At 43.7% G+C, this 19,831-nt stretch overlaps 1 protein-coding gene across 1 annotated transcript in view; it reads right to left on the bottom strand.

The window, feature by feature from the left end:
- The window catches only part of LOC142177031 (uncharacterized), an 87,649-nt gene extending 68,116 nt beyond the window's left edge, over positions 1–19,533 (bottom strand). The window contains exon 1 of the mRNA XM_075245490.1: positions 19,357–19,533. Within this exon, the coding sequence (XP_075101591.1) occupies positions 19,357–19,533 (177 nt within the window). The remainder of the gene's footprint in view (positions 1–19,356) is intronic.
- Positions 19,534–19,831: the final 298 nt, after the last annotated feature.

Here is a 19,831-nt window from a genome sequence, read left to right as displayed (position 1 = left end):
TTCAACTGGTGATACCTGGATCATACATCGATCTTGGAGAAGTACTTAGCACCCTGCAATTGATCAAACAAGTCATCTATCCTTGGTAGTGGGTACTTATTTTTTATTATAACTATGTTGAGCTGCCGATAGTCAATGTACATTCTTAGCGACCCATCCATCTTTCTTACAAATAGAACAGGTGTGCCCCAATGTGACACATTCGGCCGGATGAAACTCTTCTCTAACAAATCCTTCAATTATTACTTTAACTCCTTCAGTTATTTCGGTGATATTCTGTAGGGTGGAGTAGATAGAGGTTGTGTGCTTGGCATCACATCAATCCCAAAATCCATCTCCCTGTTTGGTGGGATCCTAGGGAGCTCATCCGGAAAGATCTCAGGAAATTCATTCACAACCGGCACAGACTCAAGTGTAGGGACCTCAGCATCGGTGTTCGTAACCCAGACCAATGGTAGATACACCTATTATTAATCATCTTCATGGCCTTAAGGTAAGAAATAAACCTACCCTTCGGCACCACATCATCCCCCTTCCATTCAATCAATGACTCGTTTGGAAATTCAAACCTAATGGTTCTGGTTCAACAATTAAGTTTTGCAAAACATGAATAAAGCCAATTGTAATGACCTGGCCAGTCGTTTCGAGAGTTATAACCCTTTTTTCCCCATTCCTACTTCTTTTTATGTTATTCAGCTATATTATGTTATATCGGGTTAGTTGGTTCGAGTCCGGAAGGAACTCGGAGTGAAATGAGATACTTAGTCTCATAATTAAAAATTTTAAGTTAGAAAAGTGGATCGGATATGGACCTATGTGTAAATGACCTCGGATTTGAAATTTGATGATTCCAATAGCTCCGTATGGTGATTTTGGGCTTAGGAGCATGTCCGGAATATTATTTGGAAGTCCGTAGAGGAATTAGGCTTGAAATGCCGAAAGTTTTATTTTTGAGAAGTTTGACCGGGGGGTTGACTTTTTGATATCGGGGTCGGAATCCGATTCTGAAAATTGGAATACCTCTGTTATGTCATTTAGGACTTGTGTGCAAAATTTGAGGTCAATCATACATGATTTGATAGGTTCCGGAGTTGTTTGTAGAAATTAGAAATTTCAAAGTTCATTAGGATTGAATTGGGGCGTAATTCATGGTTTCAGCATTGTTTGAGGTGATTTGAGGATTCGACTAAGTTCGTATGATGTTTTAGGACTTATTGGTATATTTGGTTGATGTCCCGAGGGCCTCGGATGAGTTTCGGATGGTTAACGGATCAAAACTTGAACTACAACAGCTGCTGCAATTTCCTTCTGTTGGAAATTTCTTCTGCCTGATTCGAGCCTAGAAATCGATCCCAGATCAAGCCCAGGGTCGAGGGCCACGATCGAAGCCATGATCGAGCCCAGATTCGAGGGGCACGATCGAAGCCATGATCAAGCCTAGAGTCGAGGGCCACGATCGAAGCCATGATCGAGCCCAGAGTCGAAGGCCACGATCGAATCCATGATCGAACCCAGAGTCGATGGCCACGATCGAAGCCATGATCGAGCCCAGGGTCGAGGGTCACGATCGAAGGACAGGTCGAAAACATGATCGAAGGCCAAGATCGAGGTAGAACCGAGGTTGTCTGGGCAGAATTATAAAAATAAGGACTTCGTCCCATTTGCCCTTTTTTGATACATTGGAGCTTGAGGAGAGGCGATTTTTGATATATTTTCAAGGAAAACTTGAGGTAAGTCCCTTGTGATCATTTCTACTCAATAATATTGAATTATCAATGAATTATTTGTGACTAGATTTGAGATATTCGGAGGCCAATTTGCGAGGCAAAGGCATAGCAGAGTAAAAAGTTTCACGTTTTGAGGTAAGTAACGATTGTAAATCTAGTCCTGAGGGTATGAAACCCTGGATTTCGTATGATTCTACTATTTTTAAGTGACACACATGCTAGGTGATGGGCGTATGGGCGTGCACTGTTGGGGATTTGTGACTTGGTCCGTCTCGTAGCAACTATAAAGTTGCATACTTTGTTGAAACCATATGATACTTATATGTTTTAGAAAGAATTTCTGTAAATTGGGCTGAATGACCTTTAGGGGCTGTTTCTTACCATCCTCTCATTATTTTCAATTGAAAATCTATACTCAGTCATGTTTATATTTGTTTACCGCATAACTCAGTTTTATGACTCTATTTTGATGCATATAAATGTTTTGGGCAGAGTGCCCTATTTTATTGAAATGCCCGAGAGGCTTGAGAGGTTTATGACTGAGTGAGGTCGAGGGCCTGATTTGTGAGGATGAGTGTGGATCGGGGCTGCCCGCCTGCAGCATATTTATGATTGAGTGAGGCCGAAGGCCGGATTTGTAAGGATGAGTATGGATCGGGGATGCCCGTTTGCAGCATACTTTATTATTTTGGTGAGTTGTCCATGCAGATTATAGCGCTTGGGCTGAAGGATCCCCTCCGGAGTCTGTACACACCCCTAGTGAGCGCATGTACCTATTGAGTGCGAGTGCCGAGTGCTGAGTGACTGGGAGGCATGAGCGATTGTGAGGTATGCCCGAGTGGCAAGAGTGATTGTGAGGTATTCCCGAGTAGCACGAGTGACTGTGAGGTTTGCCCGAGGGGCTGTATATGAGTGATGTTTTGCCTGAGGGGCTGCTTATGATTTCATCATTTTTTCTCACCTTTGCATTGAGCCTTTCTTTGAAAAACTATTGGAAAAATGTCTTTAAATAATTTTTACTGGAACTGGGTTTAAACTAGATAATTTGATTCAAATCCTGATTTTTTTTAAAATGCATGTGGTATTTTACTAAGATTTCCTGATATGAACGTTATATGCTTTATTGCTCGTCACTCCTGCTCAGTCTTTATTTATTGTTGTTACTTACTAAGTTGGCGTACTCACGTTACTCCCTGCATCTTGTGTGCAGATTCAGGTGTAGCTGGACACGATAGTGGTTATTGAGTGTTCTGGTTGCAGATTTTCTTGGAGATAGCAAGGTAGCTGTTTGGCGATTGCAGCCCCTGCTCTTCTCCCTCTTATCTTCCTCTAGTTGTATTTAGCTATTTTTCGGTCTGAGTTAGCCTTGATATTGTTAGACAGATTGTAGTACATGCTCATGACTAGTGACACTCCGATGTCGGGCTTTTCTTTTCCGCACTTCTATTTTTTTTTAATTTGAACTCTTTAAATGGAGGTTTTTTGTTAAATAACCTTGAAATTATCTTTGAAATGAAAATATCGGTTTGTTTTGGAAATAAGTCGGCTTGCCTAGCTCTACAATAGGCTCCATCACGACAAAGGTTATTTTGGGTCGTGACAGATTGGTATCAGAGCCTAGGTTACATAGGTCTCACGAGTCATGAGTGGGTTTAGTAGAGTCTTGCGGATCGGTACGGAGACATCTATACTTATCTTCAGGAGGCTACAGAACCTTTAGGAAACTCCACATTCTTGAATTCTTGTCGTGCGAATCTGTTGATTCTAGTAACTAAACATCTGTTATTTCATTCTCTCACAAATGGTGAGGACTCGTGCTACCGGTTAGGAGGGCCAGCTACCAGTACCACCAGCCAGGGCCGCGATAGGCCGAGGCCACGGTAGAGGCCGTGGTAGGGGCAGAAGTGCAGCCCGTACAAAAGTTGGGGGAGTACCTACAGATCCACCGGTTGTCCCATATCAGGACCAAGTTCCGGTTGTTGATGCACCAGCTCAGGCACCACCTGTGCCTATTGTGATTCTAGGCCTTCAGGAGGCCCTAGCTTAGATTCTGACAGTGTGTACTAGCCTTGCTCAGGCGATCTCTATTTTGACGGCCACAACCACTTCTCAGGACAGGGGAGGCACCCAGACTCCCGCCGCTCGCACACCCGAGCAGGTTATTCAGGGACTTCAGACACCAGAGCTACCACCAGCCCAGCCGGTTGCTGTTGCTCAGGATTATGTAGTTCTTGCTATGCCTGAGGATGATCAGTGAAGGTTGGAGAGGTTTGGGAAACTTCATCCACCGCCTTTCAGTGGCACAGAGAGAGAGGATGCTCAAGACTTTTTGGAAAGGTGTCGGAGGATACTCCGTACTGGTGGTATTTTGAAGACTTGTGGGGTCTCATTCACTACCATTCAGTTTTCTAGGGCCGCAATCAGATGGTGGGAGACTTACGAGAGGCGTAGGCCAGTTGGCATAGCACCCCTTACTTGGCAGCAGTTCTCCGTGGTCTTTTTAGAGAAGTTCGTGCCTCGATCCCGCAGAGAGAAGCTGCGTAGACAATTGAGCGGCTCCGCCAGGGTGATATGTCTGTGACGCAGTATGAGATGCAGTTCGCTGAGTTGGCCCATCATGCTATCTGGTTGGTTCCCACGGATAGAGAGAGGATCACGAGGTTTATTGATGGCCTCACTTATCAGCTACAGTTGCTCATGACCAGGGAGAGGGTTTCGGGTGCTACCTTTGATGAGGTTGTCGACATTGCTCGGCAGATTGAGATGGTTCGCGGTCAGGAGAGGGTAGAGCGGGAGGCCAAGAGTCCTCATGGTTAGGGTGGATTCAGCGGTGCTCCTTTTGGGGGTCAGTTCCAGCACGGTAGAGGTCGTCATTTCAGACAGGCTCAGTCAGCTCGGCCATTTTATCGGGGTGCATCATCTAGCCATGGTTCTCACAGTTCTCATCAGGGCTACTCATCACTTAGTGCCCTTCCAGTTCAGAGTTCGTCTCGTGCTCCACCTGTTCAGGGCTCTTCCATGTCAGGTTCTTCTACCAGTCATCCCGGTACTAGGGGTTCCCTTCAGTTTCCACCGCCAGCACCAGGGAGTTATTTTGAGTGTGGGGAGCTTGGGCATATGTGGAGGCAGTGTCCTCGTCATCATGGAGGTCTATCTCAGCAGAGGAGTCAGCCTCCGACTACAGCACCAACTACCTCACCACCCGCCCAGTCAGCTCGGGGTGGAGGTCAGTCAGCTAGGGGTCGCCCTAGAGGGGGAGACAGATCAGGGGGTGGTCAGGCCCATTTCTATGCTCTCCCTGCCAGACCAGATGCTATTGCTTCAGATGCTGTGATTACAGGTATTGTCTCAGTTTGCCACAGAGATGCCTCAGTATTATTTGACCATGGTTTCATGTATTCATATGTTTCCTCGTATTTCGCCCATTTTATGGATATGCCCCGTGTGTCCTTAGTTTCATCTATACATATATCTACTCCTATGGGTGATACTATTATTGTGGACCACGTATATCGGTCATGTGTGGTGATTATTGGGGGTCTGGAGACCCGAGTAGATCTATTGTTGCTCAGTATGGTTGACTTTGATGTGATATTGGGTATGGATTGGTTATCTCCATGTCATGCTATTCTAGATTGTCACGCTAAGACGGTGACGTTGGCTATGCCGGGAATTCTAAGGGTTGAGTGGAGCGGTTCTGTAGATTATGTACCAAGTAGAGTGATTTCATATTTGAAGGCTCAGCGCATGGTTGAGAAGGGTTGCCTATCTTATTTGGATTTTGTGAGGGATGTTAGTGCACAGACTCCTGTCATTTATTCTGTTTCGGTGGTACGTGATTTTCCGGATGTGTTTCCTGCAGACCTACCGGGCATGCCGCCTGACAGGGATATTGACTTTGGTATTGATTTGGTGCCGGACACTCAGCCCATTTCTATTCCACCGTATCGTATGGCACCGGAGGAGTTGAAGGAATTGAAAGAACAACTTCAGGAACTCCTTGATAAGGGGTTTATTCGGCCTAGTGTGTCACCTTGGGGTACACCGGTTCTATTTGTGAAGAAGAAGGATAGTTCCATAAGAATATGTATTGATTACAGGCAGTTGAACAAGGTCACAGTCAAGAATAAGTATCCTTTGCCTCGCATTGATGATTTATTCAACCAGCTTCAGGGAGTGAGGGTGTTCTCCAAGATTGATTTGAGGTCCGGTTATCACCAATTGAAGATTCGGGATTCAGATATTCTTAAAATAGCTTTCAGAACCCAATATGGCCATTATGAGTTCTTGGTGATGTCTTTTGGGATGACCAATGCCCCTGCAGCGTTCATGCATTTGATGAACAGTGTATTTCAGCCCTATTTGGACTCATTCATTGTTGTATTCATTGATGACATCTTGATGTACTCTCGTAGCCAGGAGGAGCACGCTCAACATTTGAAGATTGTATTACAGAGATTGAGGGAGGAGAAGCTTTATGCAAAGTTCTCCAAATGCGAGTTTTGGCTCAGTTCAGTAGCATTCTTGGGGCACGTGGTGTCCAGTGAGGGTATTCAGGTGGATCCGAAGAAGATAGAGGCGGTGCAGAGTTAGCCCAGACCATCCTCAGCCATGGAGATTAGGTGCTTTCTTGGTTTGGCGGGTTACTACCGTCGCCCTTGACCAAATTGACCCAAAGGGGGGCTCTATTCAGGTGGTCGGATAAATGTGAGGAGAGCTTTCAGAAGCTCAAGGCTGCTTTGACCACAGCTCCAGTGTTAGTTCTGCCATCAGCTTCAGGTTCTTACACCGTGTATTGTGATGCCTCGAGGATAGGCATTGGTTGTGTGTTGATGCAGGAGGGTAGGGTGATAGCCTATGCCTCGCGCCAGTTGAAGACCCATGAGAAGAACTATCTCTTGAGTTAGCAGCCATTGTACACGCCTTGAAGATTTGGCGTCATTATTTGTATGGGGTTCATTATGAGATCTATACTGATCACAGGAGTCTGCAGTATCTGTTAAAATATAAGGATCTTAATATGCGTCAGCGAAGATGGTTGGAGCTTCTTAAGGACTATGATATCACTATTTTGTACCATCCGGGGAAGGCCAATGTGGTGGTCGATGCTTTGGGTCGCCGGGCAGAGAGTTTGGGGAGTTTAGCATATCTTCCAGCAGCAGAGAGACCTTTGGCTTTAGATATTCATACCTTAGCAGGCCAGCTTGTCATATTGGATATTTCGGAGCCTAGTCGGGTATTGGCTTGTATGGTCTCCAGGTCTTCTCTTTATGACCGTATCAGGGAGCGTTAGTATGATGACCCTCACTTGCTCGTTCTTCAGGACAGGGTTGGGAGAGGTGATGCTAGGGATGTGACTATTGGTGATGACGGGGTGCTGAGAATGCAGGGCCAGATATGTGTGCCTAATGTAGATGGGCTTCGAAAGCTGATTCTTGAGGAGGCCCACGGCTCGCGGTATTCCATCCATCCAGGTGCCGCAAAGATGTACTAGGATTTGAGGCAGCACTATTGGTGGAGGCGGATGAAGAAGGATATAGTTGGGTTTGTGGCTCGGTGTCTAAGCTGTCAACGGGTTAAGTATGAGCATCATAGACCGGGTGGCTTGCTTCAGAGGTTAGAGATCCCAGAGTGGAAGTGGGAGCGGATCACTATGGACTTTGTAGTTGGGCTCCCATGGACTTCGAGGAAGTTCGAAGCTATTTGGGTTATTGTGGATCGGTTGACCAAGTCCACGCACTTCATTCCAGTTGGTACTACTTATCCTTCAGAGCGGTTGGCTGAAATTTACATCTGAGAGATCGTTCGCCTGCATGGTGTCCCAGTTTCCATCATTTCAAATAGGGGTACTCAGTTCACATCGCAGTTTTGAAGGGCCGTGCAGCGAGAGTTGGGTACTTAGGTTGAGTTAAGCACAACTTTTCACCCTCAGACGGACGGGCAGTCCGAGCACACTATTCAGATATTGGAGGACATGTTGCGTGCTTGTGTCATTGACTTTGGGAGTTCATGGGACCCGTTTCTGCCACTCACGGCATTTGCATATTACAATAGTTATCAGTCGAGTATTCAGATGGCTCTGTATGAGGCTTTGTATGGGAGGAAGTGTAGATCTCCGGTTGGATGGTTTGAGCCAGGTGAGGCTAGGCTCTTAGGTACAGACTTGGTCCAGGACGTATTAGATAAGGTGAAATTGATTCAGGAGCGGCTTCGCACGGCGCAGTCTAGGCAGAAGAGCTACGCGGATAGGAAGGTCCATGATGTGTCTTTTATGGTTGGGGAGAAGGTTTTGCTGAAAGGTATCACCCGTGAAGGGTGTTATGAGGTTTGGGAAGAGGGGCAAGTTGAGCCCTCGGTTCATTGGGCCTTTTGAGGTGCTTCAGAGGATAGGAGAGGTGGCTTATAAGCTTGCCTTGCCACCCAGCTTGTCGAGTGTGTATCCAGTGTTTCATGTTTCCATGCTCCGGAAGTATATTGGAGATCTGTCCCATGTTTTGGATTTCAGCACAGTTCAGTTGGAGGGTGATATGACTTATAATGTGGAGCCGGTGGCTATTTTAGATCGGTAGGTTCGAAGGTTGAGGTCAAAGGATATAGCTTCAGTGAAGGTGCAATGGAGAGGTCAGCCTGTGGAGGATGCCACCTGGGACACCGAGCGGGAGATGCGGAGCAGATATCCATGCCTATTCGAGACTCCATGTATGTTTCTAGACCCGGTCGAGGACGAACGAATGTTTAAGAGGGGGAGGATGTAACGACCCGGCCAGTTGTTTCGAGAGTTATAACCGTGTTTTCCCCCATTCCTACTTCTTTTTGTGTTATTCAGCTATATTATGTTATATCGGGTAAGTTGGTTCGAGTCCGGAAGGAACTCGGAGTGAAATGAGATACTTAGTCTCATAATTGAAAATTTTAAGTTAGAAAAATGGACCAGATGTGGACCTATGTATAAACGACCTCGGATTTGAATTTTGATGATTCCAATAGCTCCGTATGGTGATTTTGGGCTTAGGAGCGTGCCCGGAATATTATTTAGAAGTCCGTAGAGGAATTAGGCTTGAAATACCGAAAGTTTTATTTTTGAGAAGTTTGACCGGGGGGTTGACTTTTTGATATCGGGGTCGGAATCCGATTCTGAAAATTAGAATACCTCTGTTATGTCATTTAGGACTTGTGTGCAAAATTTGAGGTCAATCGGACGTGATTTGATAGGTTCCAAAGTTGTTTGTAGAAATTAGAAATTCCAAAGTTCATTAGGCTTGAATTGGGGCGTAATTCATGGTTTTAGCGTTGTTTGAGGTGATTTGAGGATTCGACTAAGTTCGTATGATATTTTAGGACTTTTTGATATATTTGGTTGAGGTCCCGAGGGTCTCGGGTGAGTTTCGGATGGTTAACGGATCAAAAATTGAACTACAACAGCTGCTGCAATTTCCTTCTGTTAGAAATATCTTCTACCTGATTCGAGCCCAGAAATCGAGCCCAGATCGAGCCCAAAGTCGAGGGCCACGATCGAAGCCATGATCGAGCCCAGAGTTGAGGGCCATGATCGAGCCCAGAGTCGAGGGCCACGATCGAAGCCATGATCGAGCCCAGAGTCGAGGGCCACGATCGAAGCCATGATCGAGCCCAGGGTCGAGGGTCACGGTCGAAGGACGGATCGAAGACATGATCGAAGGCCAAGATCGAGGCAGAATCGAGGTTGTCTGGGCAGAATTATAAAAACAAGGACTTCGTCCCATTTGCCATTTTTGACAAATTGGAGCTTGAGGATAGGCGCTTTTTGATATATTTTCAAGGAAAACTTGAGGTAAGTCCCTTGTGATCATTTCTACTCCATAATATTGAATTATCAATGAATTATTTGTGACTAGATTCGAGGCATTCGGAGGCCGATTTGCTAGGCAAAGGCATAGCAGAGTAAAGAGTTTCACGTTTTGAGGTAAGTAATGATTGTAAATCTAGTCCTGAGGGTATGAAACCCCGGATTTCGTATCATTCTACTATTTTGAGGTGACACACATGCTAGGTGACGGGCGTGTGGGCATGCACTATTGGGGATTTGTTACTTGGTCCGTCCCGTAGCAACTGTAAAGTTGCATACTTTGTTGAAACCATATGATACTTTTATGTTTTAGAAAGAATTTCTGTAAATTGGGCTGAATGCCATGTTTGGGCCTTGCGCCAAAGCTGTTTGGACCCTTAGGGGCTGTTTCTTACCATCCTCTCATTGTTTTCGATTGAAAATCTATACTCAGTCATGTTTATACTTGTTTACCGCATAACTCAGTTTTATGACTCTATTTTGATGCATATAAATGTTTTGGGCCGAATGCCCTATTTTATTGAAATGCCCGAGAGGCTTGAGAGGTTTATGACTGAGTGAGGCCGAGGGACTGATTTGTGAGGATAAGTGTGGATCGGGTCTGACCGCCTGCAGCATATTTATGATTGAGTGAGGCCAAGGGCCTGATTTGTGAGGATGAGTGTGGATCGGGGCTGCCCGCCTGCAACATACTTTATTATTTTGGCACGTGACTTGTCCGTGCAGATTATAGCGCTTGGGCTGAAGGAGCCCCTCCGGAGTCTGTACACACCCCTAGTGAGCGCAGGTACCTACTGAGTGTGAGTGTCGAGTGCCGAGTGCTGAGTGACTGGGAGGCATGAGAGATTGTGAGGTATTCCTGAGTGGCAAGAGTGATTGTGAGGTATGCTCGAGTGGCACGAGTTACTGTGAGGTTTGCCCGAAGGGCTGTATATGAGTGATGTTTTTCCCGAGGGGCTGTTTATGATTTTATCATTTTTGCTCACCTTTGCATTGAGCCTTTGTTTGAAAAACTGTAGGAAAAATGTCTTTAAATATTTTTATTGGAACTGGGTTTAAACTAGATAATTTGATTCAAATCCTGATTTTTTTTTTAAAACCATGTGGTATTTTACTGAGATTTCCTGATATGAACGTTATATGCTTTATTGCTCGTCACTCCTGCTCAGTCTTTATTTATTGTTGTTACTTACTGAGTTGGCTTACTCACGTTACTCCCTGCACCTTGTGTGCCGATTCAGGTGTAGCTGGACACGGTAGCGGTTATTGAGTGTTATGGTTGCAAATCTTCTTGGAGATAGCAAGGTAGTTGTTTGGCGATCGCAGCCCCTACTCTTCTCCCTCTTATCTTCCTCTAGTTGTATTTAGCTATTTTCCGGGCTGAGTTAGCCTTGATATTGTTAGACAGATTGTAGTATATGCTTATGACTAGTGACACCCCGATGCCGGGCTTTTCTTTTCCGGACTTCTATTTTTCTTTAATTTGAACTCTTTAAATAGATATTTTACGTTAAATGACCTTGAAATTATCTTTGAAATGAAAATATTGGTTTGTTTTGGAAATGAGTCGGCTTGCCTAGCTCCACAATAGGCGCCATCACGACAGAGGTTAGTTTGGGTCGTGACACTAATCCATTCCCATAATTACATCAAAATAAACCATCCCGAGATCGGCCATGGTGTCCCGACCACGCACCGTGACAACAGAATCCATATAAACCCGCGCAACCACAATTGACTCACCAACTGGAGTAGATACAGAGAACGACTCATGGAGCTGTTTCGGTTCTATCCCAAATCCCATAGCATCATAGGGAGTGATCGCGTCCAAATGCATATCTCAATAGAGATATGTAACAATCGTTTGCAATAATAAAATCCAACTAAGAGTCAGAGTCGAATCCACAGGGAGCTAAGATGGGAGTTAGGGGTATATATTTCAATGTGTGCGATTGAATTATCTAAATTGCACTTCCACAAAAAGATTGATTTTCTATTTCTAATTTTACTCTATTGATTACAAAATAAAGAAAGAAGACTAGAGATAATTATTTTTGAGATTTTCCAGATTGATAAAAAGCCTAGGGTTGTGGACATTACCTAGGTGTTTGCCTAATGGGATAAAGACTTTAATGCTTGTTCTGTTGATTAGGGTGTATTATAGCTCTCAACTCCATGTTACCCACTCAATACCTCTCTGTCAGAGAGTGATTTTGCCCAATTTGGCTTTCTCAAGACCAAATGGGTATCACACAAAACAGTTGATAAAAGCTCAAGTCGGGTTATTACTATCTCTAGGTTGAACTCTTTAATTGGGTTAATCAATCTCTCAATTGACCCAATTCCTTGTTAGATAAGTTGTCCTAGACTAAGTCTCTCTTTCTCTAGAAGAGACAAAGTCAAATAGACATGAACTAATGTTTTCAACCATTAATTCCACAATTAAAGCATTAACTAAGATAAATAATAAATACCTAATGATAAACAAGCACTAAATTAGATACTCGTAAGGTTTACACTCTAGGGTTGGGTCACAACCCTAGTGAAAATCTAGCTACTCATACTTGGGTTTGAAAAAAATAGAGAAGAAAGGCTAATTAAACTCATAATGAAAGCTTAAAATGATTAAATCTATTGTAAAATACACCAAAGCAAAGTAAACTTCCAAAAATGGCAAAGAAAAATGGCTACAGTAATTGCATATGCTTAAACATGACCTAATTTTGTGAAACTCCTCTATTTATACAAGGCTGAAAATCTCGGACAAACATACCCCTCGGGAGGTTCTTCGGCCGCACAATTCCATGTGCGGTCCGTAGATTTCTATTTGATAGGAGCTGGAGTTCTGCGTTCGCACAATTCTGAAATGCGGTCGCAAAACAACTTTTCTGCGGTCCGCAGATTTAGAACTGCGGCCGCAAGATAATCTTCTGTGGTCCGCAATGTTAGGGTTGCGGTCCGCAGAGGTTCTGGACTTGGTAATTTTCATACTCTCTAATCTTGACTCCTAGCCTAGCTTTTGCGGCCACACAATTCATGTGCGGTCCGCAATTTGAACAATTGTCTGCAGATTTTTCCTTCTATGCTTGTGACCGCAGATGGAATTCTGCGGTCCGTAATTTCTTCTGCGGACCGCACATTTTGTGCTTTTGTGCCCTTTATTACCTTGTTCTTAGACTGCTCCTTTTTAGTCGGATTTCATCTCGGGAGCCCAACTTCCAGCATTCCTGCAATTTTGCACAATTTCATTTGTTTCAGGCACAAAATTCAATGCTTTTAGACTAAAACAAAAGTTAAAAGGCGCTAATAAGTAGTCAAAATTCCCATTTATCAACTCTCCCAAACTTAAGTCTTTGCTTGTCCTCAAGCAAACAATTTAGTTCTCACCTCCAAAAGTTAAGGGTCATTTCAGCGAGCCAAAGGTGAGCCATCCACACATCATTCGGGACCAACAATTACCCACGCTACTTATGTATTATCAACAAGGTGACAAGTTAAACATTTATGCACATATAGTTCTAAAGTGACATTTGAGCATCAAAAGTTGACTTTACTCATCAAGGATTCTTTCTCTATCATGTAGGTCATTGTGGATTTCAAACTCTTCCTCCTCTACTCTCCGTTTGCTTGGCTCACTTAAGAATTTTAGCACTCAATCCAAAGATTTATGAAAGGTTCACTCATCTCTCTCAAGAGAATGTCGCAAGTACGGCTTCAAATACCATAGGCTTGCCCCTCATGTAGATTGCCACTAATGCAAGCTCACTCGGATCGAGATCAAATAGGACTTCTTTCGGGAAGTAATGAAGGCTTTTGTATTAGGGTTGGATACAATATGGTTGAGTGGTTACACATTTCCTTAAGGACTCCATTTTTTTTATTCTCGGCTCACACTTTGCTAATTCTTTGAGGCACTTTCTTATTCTTGGGGAACCAGAGAGACTTAACATCACTCTTTCTTGATCATTACATTCATTTTCTCCCTCTTTGATTTCTTCATGCTTGGGATTATTACCTCTCTTTGAATTCCTTCAACTCTTCCACTTATTCACTGTTTTGTATTCTCCTTTTTTTGCTCTTTTCTTTTCTTGCTCTTTTCTTCTCATTATTTATTCTCTTTTTGTGCCTTGATACCTTTTTCAAGTTCCTCGTTTCTCCCCCAAACATACGTTTTTAGCCAATTATTTCACAAGAGTGTTACGAAAAGCTCGGGTGCTAAGAGAGGATCATGATCAAGGACTCTTTCTCTATCTCTAAAGTGACATTTGAGCATCAAAAGTTGACTTTACTCATCAAGGACTCTTTCTCTATCATGTAGGTCATTGTGGATTCCAAACTCTTCCTCCTCTACTCTCCGTTTTCCTGGCTCACTTAAGAATTTTAGCACTCAATCCAAAGATTTATGAAAGGTTCACTTAGGACAAAGTAGAATCGGGATCAATAAGAGCATACACATCATGAGATTGGACAGTCAATATACCTGTGACAACATCTGGAGAACAGTTGGGTCCTCCCGAACTCTGTGCGCCACCCCTAGCTGCACCACGCCCTGCAGTTGCTGGGGTGCCTCAAGCTGGAGGAAGTGTTATAGATGTAGTAGCTGCAGAACTGGCTGACTGTGTTGTACCCCTGCCCATGCTCTGGTGAGACGAACAAAAATCGCTATGAATAAGACCCCTCATTCCACACCCGTAGCATATGGGCTGGTCCATGTAGCAGGCACTAAAATGCATCTTCCCGCACCTAGAGCATGGGGGCCTCCGCTGCTACTAAAATCACCCACCAGATCGACCTTGCTGGTAGGATCCCCTGTTGCCCTGGCCGGGCCTAAAATGGCTCCCTTGCTACTGACTAGGCCCCGATGGCGGTGCAAAGACTGAAGATTGAGCAAAAGACTGGGATGGCCCGGATGACCCTCCCCTGAATGCTGACCTACCACCACCACCACCAGCACCAGAAGAACCACCAAAGTTGCCCGCAGACCGGGCTTTGCTGCTGCTCTCACGCTCCATTCTATTCTTCCATTTACGGGTCTCTGTTGCTTGAGAAAATGCCACCATCTAACTATAGTTCATATCAGAATTCAAGGCAGTTGTAGAGGCCTCATTAAAAACTAAGGGGCTAAGGTCGTGCATAAACCGGTGCACTCTAGCCTCCATAAAGGAAAACATGTAAATGGAATATTTGGACAGGTGCGCGAATCTCATATGATACTCTCACACACTCATGCTACCTTGTTTCAGGCCCTCAAACTCCGTGGCACGGGCTACCTTAGTCTCGGCAGGCAAGAAATGATCAATGAAAGCATCGGCAAACTCACTCCACCTCGCCGGAGGGCTCCCCTCCTCACGGGAGTCCTCCCACATTTCAAACCAAGAATAGGCCACTCCTTTCAGGTGGTAGGAGGCCAACTCTACTCCCTCCATCTCAGTAGCATGCATAACTCGGATGGTCTTGTGCATCTCGTCAATAAATCCTGGGGGTCCTCCTCAGGATCAGTACCTGTGAACACTGGAGGGTCCAACTGGAGAAATCTGTTCACCCTGGAACTAGCAAAATCCCATGGCTGACTAGAAGAAGTGGGTGCAATATTTGATCTCTGGGCCTGGGAAGACACTATCTGAGGCAACATCTATATGGCTCCCCTAATATCCCCATCAGATATACCGGGATCGAAAGCTGCGGATGGAGGTGGAACTAGAATATCAATTGGAGGGATTGTTGCACCCTCAGTAGGTGCAGGAACTGGTGCGGTCTGATCAGGTGTAGTGGAATAAGGCAGCGTAGTATTCGGGGGAATGTTCTCACCCCTCCGGTGTTCACCCACATCATCAAGTGAAGGATCAACTGCCACTCCTGGGGTGGCATTGGCTCCTTGGCCAGTTCTTGCTTTCTTCCTAGGTGCCATATATTGAAAATTAGAGCAATGCACGAGTTAAAGGAGGAACAATCTTACAATTAGCTGTATCGCATGATCTAGAACATCAAAGATGGGTATTGTTCCTAAAGGCCCAAGTAGCCTCCAAATTGTAGATGTAGTCGACAGCACACCGATAAGAAGGCATCTACTAGACACGGCTCCGAGACATCCTAGGACACTTTAAAACCTTAGGCTCTGATACCAAGTTTGTCATGCCCTGACCTCGGGGAGCGCGACCGACGCTCAACCGAGATACTCCGGTCAAGAAAGCTTTTACAATACCTTCTACCCAACTCACCCATGAATAAATAGAAGAACATATTTCATTAATTAGACAGTAAGAGTTCATGTGAATGACACCCGTTCATTTCCATTAGTTACCTCATTAACAAATCTCCAAAATAGTGCGTGTACAATCATAGTTAAAGTGGAACAGATGATACGATTACAACATTATTAGTTTAACCTTCTCAAGAACAGATACAACCCACACTATGTCTACGGAGCCTCTAACATAAATAAAAGAGTGTTATGACAATGCCGGCAATCAGACCCCGGCTATAACTCAAAATGCTATGTACAAAGGATAAGGGATACAGGACCCCGAAATGATATGGCGCTCACCAAGTCAGCTGAGGAGAGGGTGTGCTGCTATCACTGATCAATACTACCTACTATGGAACCACCTGCATCCATTAAAGATGCAGCACCCTCGGCAAAAAGGATGTTAGTACATATGGAATAGTACTAGTATGTAAAACTACACACCCTCTCAATAAAACGAGTAACAATAAATGGAGAATAAAACATGAAATCAATAAGAGACTCAAACAGTATCAAGGTGTCAAGTTAGGGGAAAGGTAAATTTCAAGTAAGTTTTAGTAATTTAATATGGGAGATCTTTAGCACCAATACACCACCGTATTTTAGCACGGAGTCCGATCTCAGCCCAATCGGCTAAGTCGTCTCACCCCGAGACATACACTCACAATACCACCATGTGGGCGGCATGGCATCCGATCTCAGCCCGATCGGCTAAGCCGTCTCACCACAATGCCATGTCGGTCGACATCACATCACATCTCGCTAGAAATAATCTCATCCCATTTAAGGGGAAACATCTCAACACAGTAATCTCATCCCATATAAGGGAAAATAGTCTCATCACATTAACACGGGGATTTACCCCTCAATCACTCCTACACCGGCACGTGTAGTTTCGGGGTTAGGTTATTCCGACCTACCCTTCCTCGGTGGCTAAACGATACTCCAAGGCATTTATTATTAAAAGGATTTACCACTCAATTCATATTATTTTACATGTCAGCCGTTTTATTGGAACCATTGGCCATAACACAATATCATTCCTGGCACGTTGGCCGTACTTCATAATTCATGCTCATTATTCCACTTTCAAACATTAACGCGGATTGTCAAAACCAAACATTTCTATTCAAGACTTTAAACACACATTTAAGCAATTTAGGTCTTAGGCACATGTGATTTCTTACATAATTTGATGTGATCACTTTCATTTGGGCTTGACTTGGAGTCACAACATTTTACTACATACTCATACTTCGAACACGCTCCAGTAGAATAACACAATATGATAAGAATATTTCGGAACATATTTTGAACATATTCATATATATACATCTTCCGACACCAAATGTATTCAGAAAAGTCAATTCATAATGGACAACTCGGGACTTACAAGAACATCGTGGGAATTCAATTCTAAGAGAGAAGTTTAGCCAACATACCTTACCTCGAGCTTTTTAAATTAATACAATGTTGCAGAAATCTTATCCATTTCGATCTATTTATAGATATAGAAAAATTGAACATACATTATGAAGGAGTTCATAGTTCCAGCTCACTTGAGCATTTTATCAAACACTAGGTGTGCATTAATGTTTCAAGGTCCTCATATGGTGGATTCTTTCATCCCACTACCCAAAGCTTACCCATATGAGCTCAACAATCTTCTCACTACCCTTGATGATACATGCATTAAAAATAAACAACTCCTACACCCAAGAATTGCTTGGCGTATTACCTATTTTCAGTTAAAATCACAAAATTGAGGGCTATGGAGTAGAACCTTACCTCTAAGATGAATACCTAGTGAATTCTTATTGTAAATTCTTCAACTTTGAGCAAGAATTGATGAATGATGAGCTTAGGAACTTCCCCTCTCACTCTATGGCACTCTCTCTCTCTAAAAATATAAGTTTTAACCTTTTAAAATGATCCCCAAGGTTGTTTTATAAGAATGGGGTCGGGTTCAAAAATTAGAAAAAATGAAGCCCCGATGCAGATCTGTGGTCAGCAAAATGGGCCGCATAATGGACCTCCGGAACTGGGCACCCCTGCCTTACTCTGTGACCGGTCTGCGGTTCGCAGATCTATTCTGCGGTCGCATAATGCGCAGCAAAACTTTCCTCCGAGATTTGTTTTTGCTGGATCTGCGAGGGGTTATGCGGCCGGCAAAATGATTATGCGGCCTCATAATGGTCCAAAAGTTTTGCCCAAATTTCTGCGTTGGTATGCGGAAGATATGCGGTCCGCAAATTAGTTCTGTGACCGTAGAATGGACCGCAGAAACGCCCTGTATTTCCAAAAATTTTCTTCAACTCCCCAATGCACTATTCAACCCAAAATGTCTAAACCGCGGTCGTCAACACATAAGCCTACTTCGGCACCATGAAACCCCGAGTTTTAGGTAAAACATTTACGGGGCCTTACATCCTCCCCCGCTTAAGATCATTCGTCTTCGAATGAAGGCAAAAATCCGCCATTAGAAACCAATATAACTCAGCTACTATAACACACCAACAATTCCAACTTTTCACTAACTCCCCAAATTTCCAAAATTTTTGCCAGAGTTTCCCATGTAACTAGGCCTAACCACCTGTCAGACAATCCCAGAAACCAGCCCTAACAACATATACATGAACTAGTGACGTAACATAACATAAAAACAACGGCAACCGTGGCCTCACGAGCAGTATATCACCAAAAAGGAACACCCTTAACATCAATTGTACAAATGATACATAATTCATAGAAGGTAAACTCTTAACATTTTCATAGAACACAACTTTATAAATACATGACTATTCAAACAAATGAGGGTATTTCTTCTTCATTTCTTCCTCGGCCTCCCACGTGGCCTCTTCGACTTGTTGGTTTTGCCATAACACTTTCACGGAGGCAATCTCTTTATTCTTTAACTTTCGAACTTGACTATCAAGAATGGTAACTGGAATTTCTTCATAAGTCAATTCTTCATTAACCTCGATAGTCTCAACTGGAACAATAAGCGATGGATCTCCAACCACCTTCTTCAATATAGATACGTGGAACACCGGGTGCACTAAAGACATCTCTGGAGGTAGTTCTAGCCTGTAAGCCACCTGACCGATCCTCTGAATAATTCTGTACGGCCCAACATACCTTGGACTCAATTTTCCCTTCTTACCAAACCGCATTAACCCCTTCATGGGGGAAACCTTCAAGAATACCCAATCATCTTCTTGGAACTTCAAATCCCTATGACGTATATCCGAATAAGACTTCTGACGACTCTGGGAAGTTCTCAACCATTCTGTAATAATCTTAACCTTCTTTATAGCCCTGATGCACGAAACCCCTAGTTTTAGGTAAAAGTTTTACGGGGCCTTACAGAACCAATGGTATTTTGATGTAATTTCAGAATCAGTCAACTTATGAAGATGCCCTCTGCATGCTTCAATGATGTTGGGGAAGATACTATCTTTTGACAAATCATTAAACTTATCTTCAAGCTTATTGTTGATCCAATGGATGTTAATGTTTACCCGTATGGGATGACGGAGAAGGTGATCTAAAAACCATACTTGCAGTATGATGTTACAGCCCTCAAAGAAATTTTCTCCTTCCTGACACTGGGTCAAGGCACTGTAAATATCTGACAATATCATAGGAATGATAATGGCGTCCTTTCTGCGCAATAAAGTGGTGACTATGCCAGATAATCGAATATCAATATTTCTTTCATGCCCCGAGAAAACCATTATCCCTAGAAATGCTACTAAGAATGCTCTCCGTCTATGGCTTTACCAAGCTTTTTATCCAATTTTGTTATCGAGCTCTTTTACATGCTTTGAGAATCCACCTAGACATCCATACTTATCGTACAAGAAATCCAATTGAACATGCCCCCTTTCCACACTTGCTATTTTATTTTTGTTGATTGTCATCCGCTCAAGGAACTTACTGCCAGTGACATCCCTTGGGGCCAAGGGTCTCTTCTTCCGAAGTTCATCGCCTAACCTTGTGTATCCAGCTAACTCCTCCAAAGTAGGAGTCATT

The sequence above is a fragment of the Nicotiana tabacum genome, chromosome 23, assembly GCF_000715075.1.
Source record: "Nicotiana tabacum cultivar K326 chromosome 23, ASM71507v2, whole genome shotgun sequence".
In the NCBI taxonomy this organism is placed as follows: Eukaryota; Viridiplantae; Streptophyta; class Magnoliopsida; order Solanales; family Solanaceae; genus Nicotiana; species Nicotiana tabacum.
The sequence above is the reverse complement of the archived record's forward strand: the minus strand, read 5'-3'. Positions and strand labels throughout refer to the sequence as shown.